General features: G+C 42.9%; 1 protein-coding gene across 1 annotated transcript in view; it reads left to right on the top strand.

The window, feature by feature from the left end:
- Positions 1-16885, top strand: part of AASS (aminoadipate-semialdehyde synthase) — a 417355-nt gene extending 400470 nt beyond the window's left edge. The window contains exons 23-24 of the mRNA XM_085654183.1: positions 13205-13381; positions 16637-16885. Of these exons, the coding sequence (XP_085510309.1) occupies positions 13205-13381; positions 16637-16755 (296 nt within the window). The 3' untranslated portion in view covers positions 16756-16885. The remainder of the gene's footprint in view (positions 1-13204; positions 13382-16636) is intronic.
- Positions 16886-18428: the final 1543 nt, after the last annotated feature.

Genomic DNA, 18428 nt, shown 5'->3' with positions numbered 1-18428 from the left:
CTGGGGACTTTTCTTGTTAGTGGCACGCAAGACCAGGCAGAGAGATTTAAACTGGATTCTCCCTGGATTGTTAGCCAATGCAGGGTTACTACTTCTAGTGCTGCTGACATATGCTTGGGGATTATGTAGAGAATCCATTCTGCGGCATTCTCGATTACCTGAAATCAATTTGTCACATATTTGCGACTGCCTAGGTAGAGGGAGTTTCCATAATTCAGACGTGAGTTGATTAGTCTCTGTACAACCACTCTTCGGAGTGGGGCCTGGAGCCAGCTTAACAGTTTTCTCAGAGTACAGAGACGTCCAAAACAGCATGCAGCTAATTTCTTGGTCTGAAATTCCATGGATAGCCTGTCTATCCAGAATCCCAGGCATTTGACTGTAGGGGAGGGTGAGTGAATTGGACTGAGACATTCGAGATGGTGGCTGCACAAAAGTAGACTTTGGTTGTTATAACCAATACTTTCTGGTGCCAATGAAGGACAAAGGCCTTCTTCCCATTTTGGGCCTGCACCCTATATATGCCTTCCTTCGGAAGGAAAACTTTAAGATAATCATGCTGGCCCAGGTCTTGTCTGCCCTCAACCCTGGCGATTGTATGGTGATCTGGAACCTGCAGTATGCCAAGTCCCATATACCCATCCTGCAGGTGGATCAGCGCTGCCTTGTGCTTCATAGTGGAACAGGAGCCTTCAGAGTACATTTTACCTGGTCAACAGTGCCCCTCAGTGTTCACGAAAGTGATGATGATGGCCGCAGCACACCTTCGAAGGTCCGGAGTACCAGTCTGCTCTTACCTCACGGTTGAAGGCGGGCTCATCCTATGCAGTTGCCAACCACATCTAGATGACGGAAACCTCCTGTCATCTTTGCGTTTCACTATCAATGTGCCATGGTTACACCTGACCCCTTCTCAGATGCTCCCTTTCATCGGAGCCATTTTGGACATGGTTCAGCTTATTTACCCACAATTGAGAGTCCAGGACATTCAGGCTGCAATCCCAATCTTTCAGCTGCTGTCCTGGATTTCAGTGAGGTCGACCATGAGGCTACTTGGACTGATGGCCTCCTACATCCTGCTGATCAAGCACACCAGTTTGCGTATGCAGGTTCTGCAGTGAGATCTGAAGACTTAGTGGACCTGACATCAAGGGGACCTCTCCAACCACATCTCGATCTCGGAGGAGATTGGGAAAGATCTGCAGTGGTGGTTATTGGGCCACGATTTGGTCAGTGCCAAACCCCTCTTCTTACCCCACCCACAGTGAACAGTGGTAACTGTTTCGCCCTTTCTGGATTTGTGCGGCCACCTGGGAGAGGTGGAGTTCAGAGGCCTCTGTCTCCAGTCGAGCCCGGCCCCATAGACACCTTCTGGAGCCGAGGGCTCTGAAAGCATTGCTTCCGTCAAGGGAAGCCTGTTTCACAGACTGTCATGTGATACTGCAACAAGCAGGGTGGAGTGGGTCACTGACCCTGTGCCAGGAGGCATTGCACCTATGCAAATAGTTTGACCACCAGGGAATGTTCCTAATGGTGAACCACGTGGCAGTATCTTTGAATGTCAGGGCTGACGTTCTTAGCCGTCAGTGCCTTGCAGATCTTGAGTGGCAGTTACAACTAGAGGTGTCAAGGTCTCTTCCGCCACTGCTGAGAATCCGCATTGTCAACACTTCTGTGCATTGAAGTTCCCAAAGAGTCTCTCATTCCACCTCAAGTGGAACTCGGCACTCCACCGATACCACTCCTGCCCGAGTTCTCAAGAAGATCAGGATCGACCGGGGCCAAGACATCCTAGTGGCTCTTGATTTGGTTCAGAGGGTATAGTATCAAGAACTCCTGGGCATGAGCATCTGTCCTCCACTCAGGCTGACCGTCCGGGAGGATCTGCTGCTGCATCACCAGGTGCTGGGTTCTGCAGTCGGGCCTTCACTATCTCCATCTTCTCGCTTGGAGATTGAGCGGCAACAGCTGAACACCTTTGACCTTCCTCCAAAGGTAGTTGATGTAATCTTGGCAGTCAGGTGTCCTTCCACAAAAACTGTATACGCCTGTCGTTGAGAAAGATTTGTGGCTTGATGTGGTACTAGGCAGTTAAACCCCCTTCAGGGAACGTTCTCCAACATTTTTGTTTTTTGTTTTGTCCCTAGCCTGGCAAGGCTTTGCTCTAGGAACAGTTAAAGCCACATTTTTTGCTCTTCCTGCCTTTTTACGTGAAGCAACCCTCATTGTTCAAGTCTCCAGTTACGTGTTTTTAAAAGGTTTACAACATTTAATTCCTCCCTCTCCTTTTGTCATGCCACAGTAGTGGTTTTCACGTATCTGAAGTGCACTCCCTTTGAGCTGCATCATAGCTTGCCCTTGAAGCTTCCCACCTTTAAGACAGTGTTCCTCCTTGCCATAACATCGACAGAGGCATGTGAGTGAGCTTCAGGCTTTGTGTCAACCTACCATACGTCACCTTCTTCCGAAACAAGCTGGTTTTGCAGACACAGACATTGTTCTTGGCTAAAGGTGTGATGCCATTCCACAAGGACCGACGGAGCTGACGGCTGCTTTTCACTTGTTCCCCAGATTTTGTCGCAGGCTGGCCCTGATCAAGAAGGCCCTCGCAGCCGCTCTGTACACGCTTACTCCTACTCAGGAGCCACTTATACTTATGCCCTAAAGAAGTTCATCTTTATGAACGAAACGCGTTGGCTGACAATTTCTTATATTTTAATTTTTGCAATAAAGGATTGCTTAAAACAACTTAACAAATACTATAAGACTTATTGAAAATAACTCTCTTTACTTATACAGGTGGTGCACCACTCCACTCTTGGGTGATGCCATTCCACGTCGATCAAAACATCATCACCTTTACTTTATTCTATGCTCTTCCTTACGCCTCTAAGGAGGAGGAGAGACTCTACTGTTTGGATCGAAGAGAGCTCTGAGCTTTCATATTGATTGTACCAAGGAACACTGGGTGGACGAACAGCATGTTGTGGGATTCACTGGGGCGACAAAAGGCAAGGCTGTGTAGAAGAAAACCATCTCCCGCTGGATCATGCTTTGCATTAAGACCTACCACGCACTAGCCAAAAAACAGTGCCCAGAAGGACTGTGCTCATTCTATCTGGTCCAAACTTGCTGCCAGTTGTTGACATGCGGAATCTCTGCTCTGGACATTTTCCAGATGGCTATGCGAGCATCTCTCCTTATGTTCATGAAGCACAATTGTCTGGACAGACAGGTTCTTTTAGAGGGGCATTTAGACCGCTCGGTCTTGCAGGACTTTTGGTTTGAAGCCATTCACATGCTAACCTCCGAAAAAGGACTGCTGTATGTATTTAAAAGGTGAGGAAACTGCAGGTAGAAGTCTCTGCCAGACGAATAAGGTACTTACACTTGGTAACGCTCTTTCTGGTAAAGACTCTATCTAGCTGCAGATTCCTCACCTATTCTCCCATCCTCTCCTTTGGACTGTATTCATTAATATCTCAAGTCTAGAAATCTGCACACTGGTCACAACCCATTTGCTGTTGAGGCTCTGCATCTTGGGGCGCGGACAGCTCGAAAGCAGTTGTCAGCGGGCACAAGAGGTGCCTATATAAGCTTTGCACATCAGTTCCAGACCCCGAGCAGTATCAGTGCGGACCTGCAGAGCGCTACCTACCATCGTGCAGAGATACTGCTGAAAAGTTTCAGAATCCAGTTTGATGCTTGGGGAATATTCAAAAGGTGAGGAATGTGTGGCTAGGTATAGTCTCTACCAAAAATAGCAAGAATAGAAAGGCAATTCACTTGTTCTTTTGCTTGATACTATATCTTCTTACAGATTTCTCACCACAATCCTCCCTCCCTTGTAAATTACTGACAGGACAGGGATTCCAAGTTGCTGCCAGGAACCCAAGGAACTTAAGCATCATAGGCTGTATTGTCGCTATCCTTGATGCAGTCTCCAATCCTGAGTGTGATCAGAAAAACAGAAACTAATGCAGCATGCCTGTCTCATTTTATATCCTGATGCCTTCACATGGGTTGAGCTGGCTCGCTGCTAAGGCCAAATGGAGCCACCTGGCAGTGCTAGTGAACAATTTCTAAGCTGACGCTTGAAAGATATTCATAAGGTTATAAACCTGCAGGAAGATATAGTATCCATCAGAAATCTTGTTACCAAAGTTAAATAACTTTTTTTTGCATTTTTGTTAGTGGGTGATGTCTTAATGAAGATGGTTTTGCTCCTTCAGATACACATTTTGCCTGTGGTAGTGAAGAGCTGCTTTATTTGATGAATGAGTGCAAAATTAAAAGTGATGGTTTTGCTTATCCTTCATGGCTAGAGTGCTCATTGCAAAGCAGCATTGAGCAAGTAAAACAGTTATTCGATAATATTGAGGCACCCTCCACAGTAGGGTCTAATTACCCTGTGAGAAGAAAATCAGACCGAAGAACATGACATGATATGAGAATGTTTTCTAGAGTGCACAGCTAATCCTAGGTGTGTCCCAGCGCTGAGGACTGTGGAGCAAAACAAACTAAACCTACACATCGGTTACAGAGGTAAGAACAGCCAGGTTTTCAGTTTCCAATGAATAATTCAGTGCCCAGGGTCCAAAGTTCAAGAGGAAGCTGATTGTAAGTTTTCGTTGCCAGAAAGGGGAACAAACTCCCTCACTTCCTAATCTGTCTGATCTGAATCACTACCACTAGGGCTGCTTTTGCCGAGCTCCGCTCTCTCGATGGACAATAAGTTAAAAATCTTTCTGATAGAAACTAATTTCCAGGTTGTCTTTCTGCTAAGATTTATAATTCTACATAGCTGAAGCTTTCTCTTGATGGCAAAGCCTCTGGCTGAGAAGGTCCTTAGTAAAGAGTGCTTTGCTCCCTTAGACAGTCTTTCCCATTTGATTTGGATCTCTGTTAGAAATTGGGTTCCTGGGTGGCAGAGATATGCACTCTGTCCAAGCAGGAACCACAAGCCTAGTCAGGGTAAGTCAGAAGCACACTTTAAATTACCCTGTGCTCACACTCTGGTAGCTTGGCACAGAGCATGCAGGCTTAACTTAAGAGGCAATATGTTAAGTATTTGTGCAACACATCAAACCGTAAACACAGTGAAAACACCACAAAAAGACTCTACACCAGTTTAGGAAATAGAGAATAATTTTATGAATAAAACAAGACCAAAATGACAAAAAATCCAACCGATAGAAGTTGAGTTAAGAATTTTTAAAGAATAAATGCAAAAATAGTGCTTAGAAGTAGTAAGCGCTTAAAGAGTTATTTGGTCGCGCTGGACCGGGACAAAGACAAGAGTTCAAGCCCAACACAATGGAGCGTGGCACGGATGCAGGATCCACACTGGACTCGCTGAGCAAAAGTACCTTGATCTTGGTCACAAACGAGAGGCGGGGTACAGCTGAGTGACGCATCAGTGAGCACTTCACAGTAAGGGTGATACGTTTGATTTCTTCATGCACCGGCAATGATGCCTCAGTTCCGTGAGCGATGTACTGATTTCAAGATGTGGTGGTTCTAGATGTGATGTGCCAGGTGTATTCATGCTGTAGAGGTGATTCGTCAATATTCTCCACGCTGTAGCAGCGATGTGTCGGTTCCGGAGCGGTGCGGCAGTTCCAAGTGCAAAGCATCGATCTGATTTCTGCAATGGCGACGATGCGCAAGTTCCGATCAGCACAACAGTATTGATGCGTGGGTTCTGGCAAATGTAGCACTTAAAACTCACTTCCAAGGGCCCAGGACTGGATTGGCACCACTTGGCAGAGCATGACCCACAGCAGACAGAGTCCAGGTGCTGTTTTCAGGTTGAAAATACAAGTCTTTGATATCCCTGAGACTTTAGAAAACAGGAGGCAAGCCAACAAGCCCTTGGAGAAGCTTAGGTTCTGGGATGTAGAGATGCAGGTCCAGTTCTTCTCACTCCAAGGCAAGAGGGCAGCAGGCCAACACAACAAAGCAGTTCAGCAAACTAGCAGTCCCTCCAGCAGCACAGCAGTTCTTTTTCCTGGTAGAATGTCCTCCGTTCCAGAAGTGTTCTGAGTTGGTGGTGTCCGAGGTCCAGTACTTATATCTAGTTAGGCCTTTGAAGTAGCAGAGACTTCAAATAGATGCCTTTGAAGTGCACAGAGTCCCTGCCCTGACTCCAGACTTGCTACAGAGGGGGGTGTGCAGCCGTTTGTGTGGAGACTGACACAGCCTATCCATGTGTAAGCGAGGCAATGCTCAGCTCTGCCCCCCCACCCTATTGAACCAGTTAATGGCCCATTAAGTGACAGCTAAGCTCCCATTGTGTGTAGCTGCCTAGAGGGAATGCACAAAGCCCAGTTGTCACCCACATCTAATGTGTATTCAGAGACAGGCAGCAGGCACCAAATGGATAAAGTAAAAAAATGCCAACTTTCTAAACGTAGGACACACAATATGGTAAGAATGCACACCTTCCCTTGTTTTATGTTTCATGATGCAAAAAACCTGTCATCTGTAAATGTGTGCATACAGTTGCTGTGAACCGCCCCTGGTCAGTGTCATACAAAAGCCATACCTCCGGGCACAAAACTGCGCACCCGTCTGTCGCACTGCTAAGCGGGAAATCATCCCTCATGGTTAATCACTCACTGTAGAATTATCCTCTTTTCATCATTTAATGCCAGTAATTATAAATTTCCTTGTTCCATTTTTATCCAAGTTTTATTGAAAACTTGGATGAATTCCCGCTTAGCAGTGCGACAGACGGGTGCGCAGTTTTGTGCCCGGAAGTATAACCTTCTAAAAGTGGCATTTTCAGAATTACATTTTAAAAGCTGACTTCACTATAAGTTGTGATTTTAAATTGTGATTCCAGAGACACCCAACATAGGGGAACAATCTCTTTTCACTTCCAGGACTAATAAAATTTTAAAGTACTTGTCCTACTTTTTGCATACACTGCACCCTACCCTTGGGCTGTCTGGGGCCTTATGACTCATGTTTACTCAAAAGGAAGCTTTAGGCCTGGCATAAGGGTTAGCTTGCCAGGTCGACATAGCAGTTTAAAACTGCACCCACAGGCTCTGCAATAGCATGCCTGAGGCATGTTTAAAGGGCCACCTAAGTAGGTGACACAATCAGTGCTGCAGGCCCACTAGTAGCAGTTAATTTACAAGCCTTGTGCGTGTGTAGTGCACTTTACTAGGAATTTATAGCTAAATTGAATATGTCAATTGTGCATAAGCCAATGTTACTGTGTTTAGGCCGAGAGCACGTGTAGTGCACCTTACTAGGAATTTATAGGTAAATTGAATATGTCAATTGTGCATAAGCCAATGTTACTGTGTTTAGGCCGAGAGCACATGCACTTTAGTACTGGTTAGAAATGGTAAAGCGCCCAGAGTCATAAAGTCAACAAAAACTAATTCAGCAAAACAGGGAGAAGGCAAACAGTTTGGCGGTGACCACTCCAACAATGTCAATTTGTGAATCAGGTTAGGCTTGGCCCAAGCTTATTTGAACATGGCTGTGCTGTTGACCGCTAAAATGGAGGTGGGACTGATATCTCCCTTGCCAATGATTTCCCAGAGTCGTCTTTGTTGCCTTTGGTGTCTGTGAATCGAAATTTTCCCTTGGCAGATCTGATCAAGATTCCCAGTGTTGACGTTGACTTCTGTAGCTTAACAGGCTGTATTACTGGATAGAAATGAATTAGACCATAAGCACACAAAAAGCCAGCAGCTCACTGCTACCACCAGCAAAGAAACATGGAAACTTTTCAGAAATTAGTCATGCTTTCAGTGCCAGACATCCTGTCCGTGGGTAGTTTAGTATGGTTCAAGCATTTTTTGTGGATTTTTCCGAATATGCTTTACATTTTAGTTAGAGTAGAGAATGAAATACTCTGTTAAGGTGTCCAAAACAGTTGAGGCAGATTTAGCAGGAGCGTTAATAAAAAGACCCGGTGGTAATGGAGTAGGTTCTATAAGGAGCCCGCTACCAGATCCCAGGAGGCCACAGACATGCACCAGCAGTGAGTGCTGCATGTTGTCCCAACAGTCTTTAGTAACTTCGAGTCCCACCACTCGATGGATGCATTAGCTGAATCCAGCACCTATAGATTTTCGGACTTGAGTCCATATATGCTCAAAGCACTAATGTAACATAGCAAGCAGCAATTGCTTCAGACAGCACTTCAGAAGGAGATATTAAGGAGTTTTCCCATCAGCTCCCAGGACTTCCCAGCAATGGATCAGCAGAATTGGTTTTTTTTGTAAAGGTTGGTCGTTTTTATTACATTTATATTTTAGACATGGAGATAATATGAAAGATCCTGGTCAAATTGTATTATGTCCTTATGTGCACTAATAGCATACCGAAATTGATTATGTGATTGATTATAATGTTAACAGTAGTTTGTTATTAACTAATTTATTATTTACCTCACAAATAAGGATAGGAAAATAGCTGTATGGAAAAGAGGCAGCGTTAAAAATATATATATATTATATTTAGTTTGTATTTCAATATAATTTCCTACAACATTAGCTCACGGGTATTAAAAGTACACTAAATGTGATGGCACCCTCATTCTGCTGGACCTGGAGGCAATGTTTAACATACTCAATCAGTACATCCTCCTCTTTCGTCTTCTAATAATTTTTGACCAGGGCAGTGAGCTACATTGGATCTCCTCTTTATTCTTAACTAGATGCCAAATGCTTAATCTTCCTGCCTTCCTGTCCAAACCCCAATATGTCACCTGCACTGTCAGGGCTTGTTACTTCTTGTCCATTGTTAAGCATCTACTTTTGGTACCTTCGCTTCCAGGATTTGCTTTTTAATTAAGTTATACTCCTGTGCTGTTTGCTCTAAGAATCAGTTTAGAATGAAGAAAAACCCATACTCCTATCCAAAAATGTGCATCAGTGGTTGACGACTGGACGCAACTGGATTCATGACAAATTGCGTAAAACTAGTGGGATAAAATTGAGGCCTTTATACACAATTTCAACATGCTGGTGATGCTCTCCCAGCTGGGGACAAATCTTTATCTTGGTCTGTCACTGCCCTCTGATGTCCAAACTCTCACTGCGATTTCTCAAATCAGTACAGTAATCTGTTATTTCTTCTTTCGCCCCTGTACTCAAAAATACTAAATGGCAGCACACAGACACCGTTATAATGGTCTAATCTCATATCAGTTTGACTGTGGTACCATTATTTATCTCCGCTTCCATTTTACTGGTTAGCCACAGATACTTAAGACTTCAGAATTCAGTGGTCCGTATCTCGCTGGGTATCAAGAGAAGATACTACATTTCACCAGGTTGTTACCTTTCCAAAGTACAGTACTTGCAACCATTGTAGAAACCTCAACTCTTTTTCCCCGCACTCGTCTCCGGTTTCTGCTACCACAGAGCATGCCTTAAACGCCTTCCTGGCATGAAAGTGTGGACTCTCCTTCATAACGGATTTGTAACATAGTTACTTAATGCCCTTTCAAAATATTTTAAGAAACCGCTATACCCATTTCCACAACAATGCACCATATTTTCTTTACAGGGCCTGTAAAGACCACCTTGGAGAAGAATTTTGTAGTCTATAACTGGCTATACTAATAGTATCTACAAAAGAGACATAATGCTTTCATGTCTTCCAGTAGCCACATTTTTTACACAGCCCTTTTCAGTTTAGGTTGAGCTTAGGCAGGCCATGCGTTATCTCTTCGAGACATGCAGTAACCACTATGTGGGCTTACAGCCCCCCATTGCCTTTGTATTTGTTTCTTTGATTGTCCTTTAAAAAAGACTTGCTTGGTACTGGGTGATCTTTCCTCTTTGTCCCGCCTTGTACGCATTTGTTTCCTCCCACGGTGCAGTGCATAACTACTGCTGTTGGTCCACTTTGATGCTTATCGCTTTGTTGTCTTGGTCTATTTTTTTTCTTTCTTTCCTGTGGTGGCATATTAAAGGCATTGTAAGCCCAAGCCCGCGTCTCCATAGCACGTCAAGTTTCACTGCTCTCCCCACCGTAGCAAGCCTGCGGGTGGCAACAAACCATAGTGATTCCCAAAATAACACCGTAATTTAAGTCCTCTCATCTTATGGAGGGAAGCTTGCACTGAGGCTCTCGTCAATGTTTATTGGCGCCCACTCGAGCTCTACACCAAGCGAGGCATCTATACAGGAAATGTCGTGTTGTTCCTAGAAGTCCTCCAGGCTGCGTGTTTTGGATGACCTAAACTTAGGGCTTGGTGTCCAAACCAACTCTGGACACCCCCACAGGATATGTCGGCGTTAGACCAAATAGTTCTACAGTGCCACTACCACCGCCCTGTATTCTACAGTGGTGTATGTAGTTTCTGGCAACCACTGAACATGACAACCCTGATTCCTCCGGGATCGTGGACAACAATACAGTACTTTTCGCTCAGTCACTCATAACATAACGTGTATTTGTAAAGCGCACGTTCACCCATAGGTCTCTTGGCGCTGAATAACAGATGTTTACTGTTACCCAACTCAATGGTGCTCACTTATTCTCAGGAAATAGACAAGATGGTGATTGGGATGTTTTCAATTAGCATTTATTGTTCCAGTGACAGTTTTGTGTAAAACATGTGTGCTGTGACAATCAGGAGACAGAAGCATACGAAAGAACTTGCTAGTACCAATATAGTAAATAATAGATACATTTCTACCATAGTGCTAATAAGATGAACATAAGCAGTTCAGATAAAACCAGTAGCACTTGCATAGTCCTAAAATGCGCACCCTAAGTAATTTGCCTAAATGTACCTAACCTAGATCTTTATGTGTAGCATGGATATGTGCATATGTGTATGTAGCCAAGAATCTCCTAGGTAAGCTCCAACCCCCTCATCTGATGGTTGAGATGAAGGGCCCAGTCTCTGCTTCGAGAATAGTACCCCACAAGGGGACCCCGTCTCAGCTTGGAAGGAATTCTCCTCTAATTTGTAGGGAGGAGTGAGGTTCTTTTCTGCTAAAGTGGTCACTCCAGGGTTTTTTCTAGAAGCAATACTTTTTTAAAACAATAATAATTGTTTTGAAAACAATCATCAATGTTTTTCCAAACAAATGCGATCATGCACAGCTGGCTGTTGGCCAAGGATGGAAAAAGTGGCGACCCTTGTACAGAATGTTTCTGCCGTGCCTGGGGACATGTTTATGTACATCAGGTACAAGGATTATGATAGAATACTAAGAGCCCGGTGCTGAAGAGACAGGAGCAAGCTACTAGGTAAAAGGTCACCTTTTTGGAATCGTTATTGTTGTGTGGATAGGACAACGCATGTAAAAAGGGGTGTACAGGACTAGCCTAAAGGACATGACACAAAAGGCTCCTCTTCGTGCACGAAGTGCTATGCTGTGCAGTGAGGTCACAGCATGATGAGCAGAGACAGCATCTGGTTGTTATGTTTTTCATGAGCTGCAGTAAATTCTCCACCATTTAAAGCGGCTTCTCTTTACAACCCCTTTGGCCGTACACTGTGTTCTACTAGCGTCTCTAATCCAAAGCATCCAATCTGAGGAAAGTACGAAGCCTTTATGATATTGAAGGCATCTCAATTCTACCAGTTGCATTCACCGCAGGTATAAAGGCACGATCTAGTAAATGCCCCCAGCCAATGGCAAGCAGGCGTGAGCAAATTCATGAGTGCTGCATCATAGTCTTTGCTTCTGCTGTCTTTGATTTTCGTCGTTGCTGAATGTGACGAAACAGGACCCGTTGCTGACTGTAAAAGTTGTATAGGTGGCATGACAAGGTGAGACAGGGATTGCGAGTCGGTTGTCCATAGTCTCTTTCCGTTCATTGCCTTTCCGCTACACTCTTTCATAAATAAGCATGGCTGAGATGTTCAAACCGAAGTGTCCCCTTCTGGCCAGGAGGCTTAGACCTGACATGCGTTCAAAGTGACTAAGCTAAGTCGGGAATTGTAAGCCTCTCATAGGTTCTAGAGGTGCTCTTTCCGTTAGAGCAGTCCAAGTGCAGAACGTCCCTTAGTTTTCGGATTTCCCCATAAAACCATTGCCTCCATGATGGATGAGTACACTCTGTTGCGAAACACAATTCAATCACATTTTTTGCTAAGACTTCTGTATGTGTTTTTGTATATCTCATTTAAAAGTTTTAAACATCTGTATTCATATAGCTGCTGCACATGTTCATGTTAATATAATACACCAAAACATATGCATGTGATGCATTTCCTGTGATACAGCAGTGGCTGTAGATGTATATATTTTATACATACTGTGTGAATGCGCTGATGATGTTGCCATGGAACCGTAGTGTGTTTGCTGGATGTGGTTAGGGCATGCTTACTGACTAATGCTCACACATGCAAGCACCTTCAAAATGATGTGACCACTGCAGCCGCGTCATGGCGCCTTTTTTTCGTAGTGATGCTACACATCGCCTTGCCAGTGCTATATAGCGTTATTAGATGGCATTGCCAAAGCCAGTAGGACCCAAATACGGGACCTATTGGCTTTGACAGTGCTTGTTGATAGTTATTAGTTACTGAACCTCATGACTGAATGGGAGCCTGGAAGGGAACAGAACACATAACTCCAGAAAAATAGTACTACATGTTTTCTGCTGGTCATGTGTCAGAGAGCACTGCAAGCTGCGTCTGCCATACGTTTTCAAGAGCAATGCTGTTCTTGCAATACATGCCAGGGATTGAGGAATGACACTTGACATTTTTGAGTAAACCGAGGTAGCCATAGATGTTTTTCAAGACTTGTTTTAATTGGGATTCAGGAGAATGAGCTCAGATCTAGATTGTAGCTCATGTAAGCTAATGCCACCTTCTCTCAAATAGGTTTTGAACAGATCTCGGTAACTCATCGGCCAACTGTCCCAGAACACATAACTTCTATTTTCTGTGCATTAAGTTAAAGCCAACTATGTTGCATCCAAACTTCAATACGTAGGAGACAATCAGATAGGTTGTTCGGCTGGTCCCTTTGTCTCTAATCTGAAAACTCTGTGTTGTGTGTGGTCCAAGTTCTGCAATTTAGCCACCATACTGCATTTCCTCCCAATGTACCCAAGACTGAGTTGTCTCTCAAATTCCTCCATCCTGTTTGGTTCTGTAGAAGGCAATCACTGTTGTTTCATTAGCACAGTAAAGTTTTGCTTGCTGCAGTTTGAAAGTGAAAATAGTGGTTGTGATATTGCAGAACATTTGTCTTTGTTTTAGGCCCTTCAGAGAGAGACATGATCGTTATGAGAAATGACATTGGTATCCGGCATCCTTCTGGCCATTTAGAGGAGAAGAACATTAGCCTGGTGGTGTATGGAGATGTCAATGGGTACTCTGCAATGGCTAAAACTGTCGGCTTCCCTACAGCAATCGCTGCTAAAATGGTGCTGGATGGTAAGTTTATTGTTTGTTTTTTTAGTTCTCTTGTTTTCATTCTTTATAGCATTCATACTCCTGTGTGTGGATGCATTAGCGGTCCAACACTTTAAATTTCGCCATCCTTCTTGATCATCTTTGGTTCCCAAAGAGACACAACGCATACTTCCTCCTTAATTTTCCACTTCAATTGGAATAAATCAAGTGAAGAGGTTGGATTTAGGTTTTATTACACCACTTCTTATTCCAGTGAGTTTCATGGAAGGCTTTTATAAAGTCCATACTCCATCCTGAGAAAAACAGAGCCGTCTTGTGAGACTGGTCCTCTTTGACAAGCTCACTAGAAAGGGAGATATGGGAAGTTGACCACCTAACTGTCTTAGACATTTTTGTAGATTTGCTTGAGTTTGTAGTTATTTCACAAGGAGGGAGGGTTATGGGTCCTATCTATGAGAAATAAGTAACTTTTGAGGCGTGAATTGTTTTTGAAGAACTGGTCATTTTATCATGAAATAATTTCTGAGAGCTTGGCTTAGGCAGTAAAATTTTAGAGCCTGAGTGAAGTTTGACTTTTATTTTTGGGGAGAGTGGAGTGAGTAATAGAATTTCCTTCCTTACTTTCAGCTCTTTGAGCAATAGCAAACCTAAGTGACTAGAAAATTCACTGATGAACTAGAGCATTTCAGAACATAGAAGTTCCGTCAACCAATTTACTGGATACAAACTTGCAAACCATTCTAAATATTAGTTTAAATAGTGGACAAGATTGGAACGCTAAGAATAGTCCATAGCGGTCAGCTTCATTGTATTTAAACAGCTTCATATTTCATATACTGAATAATTGTTTGTCATATCTGCAATATAATACATTTGACCTTGGAGGGGCTATGTTGAGCAGGACAAAATAAATGGATTCCAGATTTTGCAGCCACTTTCTCCATCACCCTCAAGGCTTTCCTCACATATTGGAGATGACAAACCAAGCAGTGGTCTCACAGACGGGAAGTACTGCATGTGTATTGAGGGGGGACTTTTCAGTCAGGGCTTACATCATGTTGTAATAATATGCATGCTTGCCCACATGTCATTTGTAAGCCTCAAGTGCTTGATGCATAAAATAAAGATTTTGAATGTGAGATTCTTGTAACTTGTTTGCTTGTAACCTGGTTTATCTTATGCTCCCAGCATTCTTGGGATTGTGGAATTAGGCTCCCAGCTCACTGGGAAGGATGGAAAGAGAGCCTAAAGTACAAACTAAAGAAAATGTTCTATAATTGGATGCTGTTCCTCTCCATAAAATGCATACAGTCAATCCTGCATGACGTGCAGCTGTGATACAACCTTGTCATAATTTTGAGACCTGAAAAGAGGAGCTTCTTTGCATTCGGCCGATATGTGGCTAAACACAAAACAACTGGGCTGGAAAAGTCAGTGAGGTACAGGTAGTGGACGGGTTATTATTCATGAAGATTAGGACTGGGTTCACTTGAATAAAAGGAAAGTAGCTGCTTTTGTTCTGCGAAGCCTCCTCCATTCATGCCAATGGTGCCAATATTTCCAAGCCTATTGTCAAGGAGGGACAGCCAGCACTAATTTAGATGGGAGGAAGGAACACATGCTTTCATTTTTCGTTATTATTATTATGACTCTGGAACTCCAGAGTTCCACATTAAAAATACACAGAAAAGTACAAACAACAAATCTTACAATTATGAGTAAACAAGATAAAAAACATTACAGATGTTCACAGTATAGGAATCTAACAATTGATTATATGCAAAACAAAATACATAGCAGCAACAATCGGGTTAAAACAGACTCCACGTATAATGAAAGTCCTTAACTTGTAAAGTGCAACTGTGCTAAAAAATATTTGGGATAGATTCAAAACCTGACCAACATGCAAAATACGATGGGAACAATTATCCAATTTTAATACAGTACATCAGAATAATTCAATGCAATCAGCTTTAGGCATTATTAATACTATAACAACTTCTACAATGCAAATCTTATTACCCTAATGATCTACTTATATTATCCAGATTTTATTGACCAGAAGGACCGTATTCAACGTGCCTAAAACTGATAACAGTATGGTAATCCTATCTAAAAAATGTTTACAAATTGTTTAAAAAAAGGTAAACATCTTGGAACCTTCTGAATCAGAGGGTGGGGACAAAAGACAATTCCAGGCCTCCATTGCCAAAGTAATATTGTACTGTAAGAACACTGGTCTTAGCAGCCTGTGTCGTAGGGGCTGTAATAGAGGACAGAAAAATAACAATGGTTTAAATCTTGCACCTGGTTCCCGCAAAGGTCACAGAGTCTATCTTTCCTAGCTAATCCTTCCCATGCTCCTGTTAAAATTCGTAAGGGAAGCAAATTCAGCCTTATGAGCAAGATGGTTCTACGCACTCCATGGGGAAGGTTCCATAAAACATACGATTGGGGTTTCTTACATGTGCTTTCCAAACTAGCTCATGAAACAGTGAGTTTAAGAAACAATATCTACATTATATCAGTAAAAGAATCTTTACCAAGGGGCCAGGCTAGACAAGGGACAGCTGAGATTGGTGTTGAATACAGGGAATTCTTACTCTGGGATGTGGACAGGTAAGAGCAGAATCTGAAGTCCATTCTAGTCTTACCTACGGGTCCCAGGACAAAAATCTGGGATATGCTGGAGTCTGTTTGAGATGTTTGAATTGAAGTTGGATTAAAAAAAATGGTGTGAGGCCTTACAGAAGATTTCCACTAGTTTTATTTTCTATGCTATTGCTTGTAGTGCCTTAACCATGGTTACCCTACCATCATTTGAAGGTTTGAACGAAAATTGGTAATTTTACCCTCCTTTGTTTGCACAGCAGACATCCAGTGGGAGGCCAGAAGATAATGTAAGACGCCAAATATGATTAGAACAGATATTGTTTAAGGGCTTGCCACTTAGCTTCATGTATTGTCGACATTAAACAGCTACCACATAAAATAATGACTACATAACAAATGCACACTAAATATCTTCTAAGGCATATTAAAGAAATGTACTCCAAAAGAAAAAATCACTGTAATTTTAATTTTGGACATTGTTATGGCTCTGAATAGGTGCCCTTCATGTGTAAAATGCAAAAGACAAAAAAACAAATAAATATATATTTGAAAGGGCCTACTAGTACAATGTTTTTAATTAAAGCATGAGAAATGGGAATGAAAATGTCTACAAAGGTCACTCATTTTCTATCCGCTATTTTCTCTCCCCTATTGTCTCTCTAGGTGAGATTGACGCCAAAGGCATGGTTATACCCTTGACACCAAATATCTATGGACCGATACTTGAACGCATTAAAGAAGAAGGGATCTTGTACAATACAAAGAGCACATTTGCCCTTTAGGTTGCCCACAGATGAATGTCTGTGCTGTATGTGTAATTATGTACATTATCATGCTTAAAAGAGTAACTTTTTGAATGTCAAATTTTTTAACTAGGACTTTGTTGTCATGCAATAAAATATTGTAAATGGACACCATCCTTATTCTTGTTATTCTTTAGTTTGTGTGACTGATATTTGTCTTACTTGTGGGGAAGTTCCATATCTAAAACAAGCATTGGCAAATCCAATCGGTCTCACCTTTTAAACCTTTAGGCTTTGCCAATGCTATATGCTGATGCTGTGCATCAGCGGATGCCACATAGCACTGGCTAAAAAACAAACGGATGCAGTGAAGTGACCACTGTTGACGATTGCATCATTCTGCAGGTGTTCACATGCATCACCAGCTTTTGCGTGCCTGTGGGTGCCATTTTCCTTTTTTATTTACCCATCCAAGATGGTGGACACTACTTGCATCAGTAGGTAAAATACATTTTTATACAATCTAATCATGGGGTTTCCAAGGTTCGTGATAGCTTTTTCTTTTGGAGTCTTATCTTCTCCATACCAGTTTTCTGAACGCAATTTGCAGGTACTTCTACATTTTACTGAGGCATAGTTGGTTACAAGTTACACACCTTCCTCTTTGGAACACCAGGGTTTGTAACTTGGTGATGGTAATCACCAGATCATTGGTATATGGCAATGAAGCCAACACATTCAATGCATGTTGCAATCCTAAGGCAGTTAGTAACCTTATGTACCATCTGCATAATAAAAGGGGAGAATATTTATTGCTAATTTGCAGTCAAAAAAGTTGAGTTTTATTAATTTTCTGCTGCAAGTCATCATTTGGAAAATTAAGGAGGAGTGGGGGCAGGAACTCGGCCTTGCCACACTTTTCTAACATAGCTGACTTTGTCTGTGGACCATTTACTAATGGCACAATTCACTTTTCGATATAATGAGATTGCAGTCATTAATTTTCTGCGGTGGTGTCGCACCACAGACCAAGATGACTGCTGATTCTTGAGCCTACCGATTGGGGGGGGCAGCATGATCCTTTTTCTCTCATTTTGCCTGACTACTGTAGAGGATCAGGTGGGGCACTTGGAAGCGCTGGCTCCAAACCTCCCATCCCTCAAACGAAAGCTGGTGGAACTGGAAGACCAGTCATGCAATGAAAACTGGAGAACCTGGAAAGCAATGACGTCAAGTTGTTCTTCCTGGAGCTTATGCTCTTATCACTGGCCTGGTTTTAACTCTCCCACTGGAAATCCAGAGGGCCCATAAAATATGGACTTGCCCCCCTCGCAATTCCTCTGCAGACACCAACAGATCTTGTCCCTTAATAGCCTGCTTCTTATGCCATGCGCACACTCATCTAATCCTAACTGAGGCATGCAAACATGGTCCTAGGTATGTCGTTGGATACAGGATGCACATCATGACAGACTTTTATTCTGAGACCACCAACAGGAGGAAGGTGTTTTTGGCTCTACATCCGCAGCTGAAATAAATGGGACATTAAATATGAGCTTCTTCGGCCGGCCACCATGTGGATCATGGTGGATAGCTGATGTAGAGACTTCCTTGACTCCTCAGACCAGACTCACTTCCTGGATTCATTGGACACCTCGGACATGGGTAGAGCATCCCCTCATCTCAGCAGGACATCAGGGTTGCATCTGGAA

The sequence above is a fragment of the Triturus cristatus genome, chromosome 4_1, assembly GCF_964204655.1.
Source record: "Triturus cristatus chromosome 4_1, aTriCri1.1, whole genome shotgun sequence".
In the NCBI taxonomy this organism is placed as follows: Eukaryota; Metazoa; Chordata; class Amphibia; order Caudata; family Salamandridae; genus Triturus; species Triturus cristatus.
Note: the sequence above shows the minus strand (reverse complement) of the source record. Positions and strands in the feature narration are given on the sequence as shown.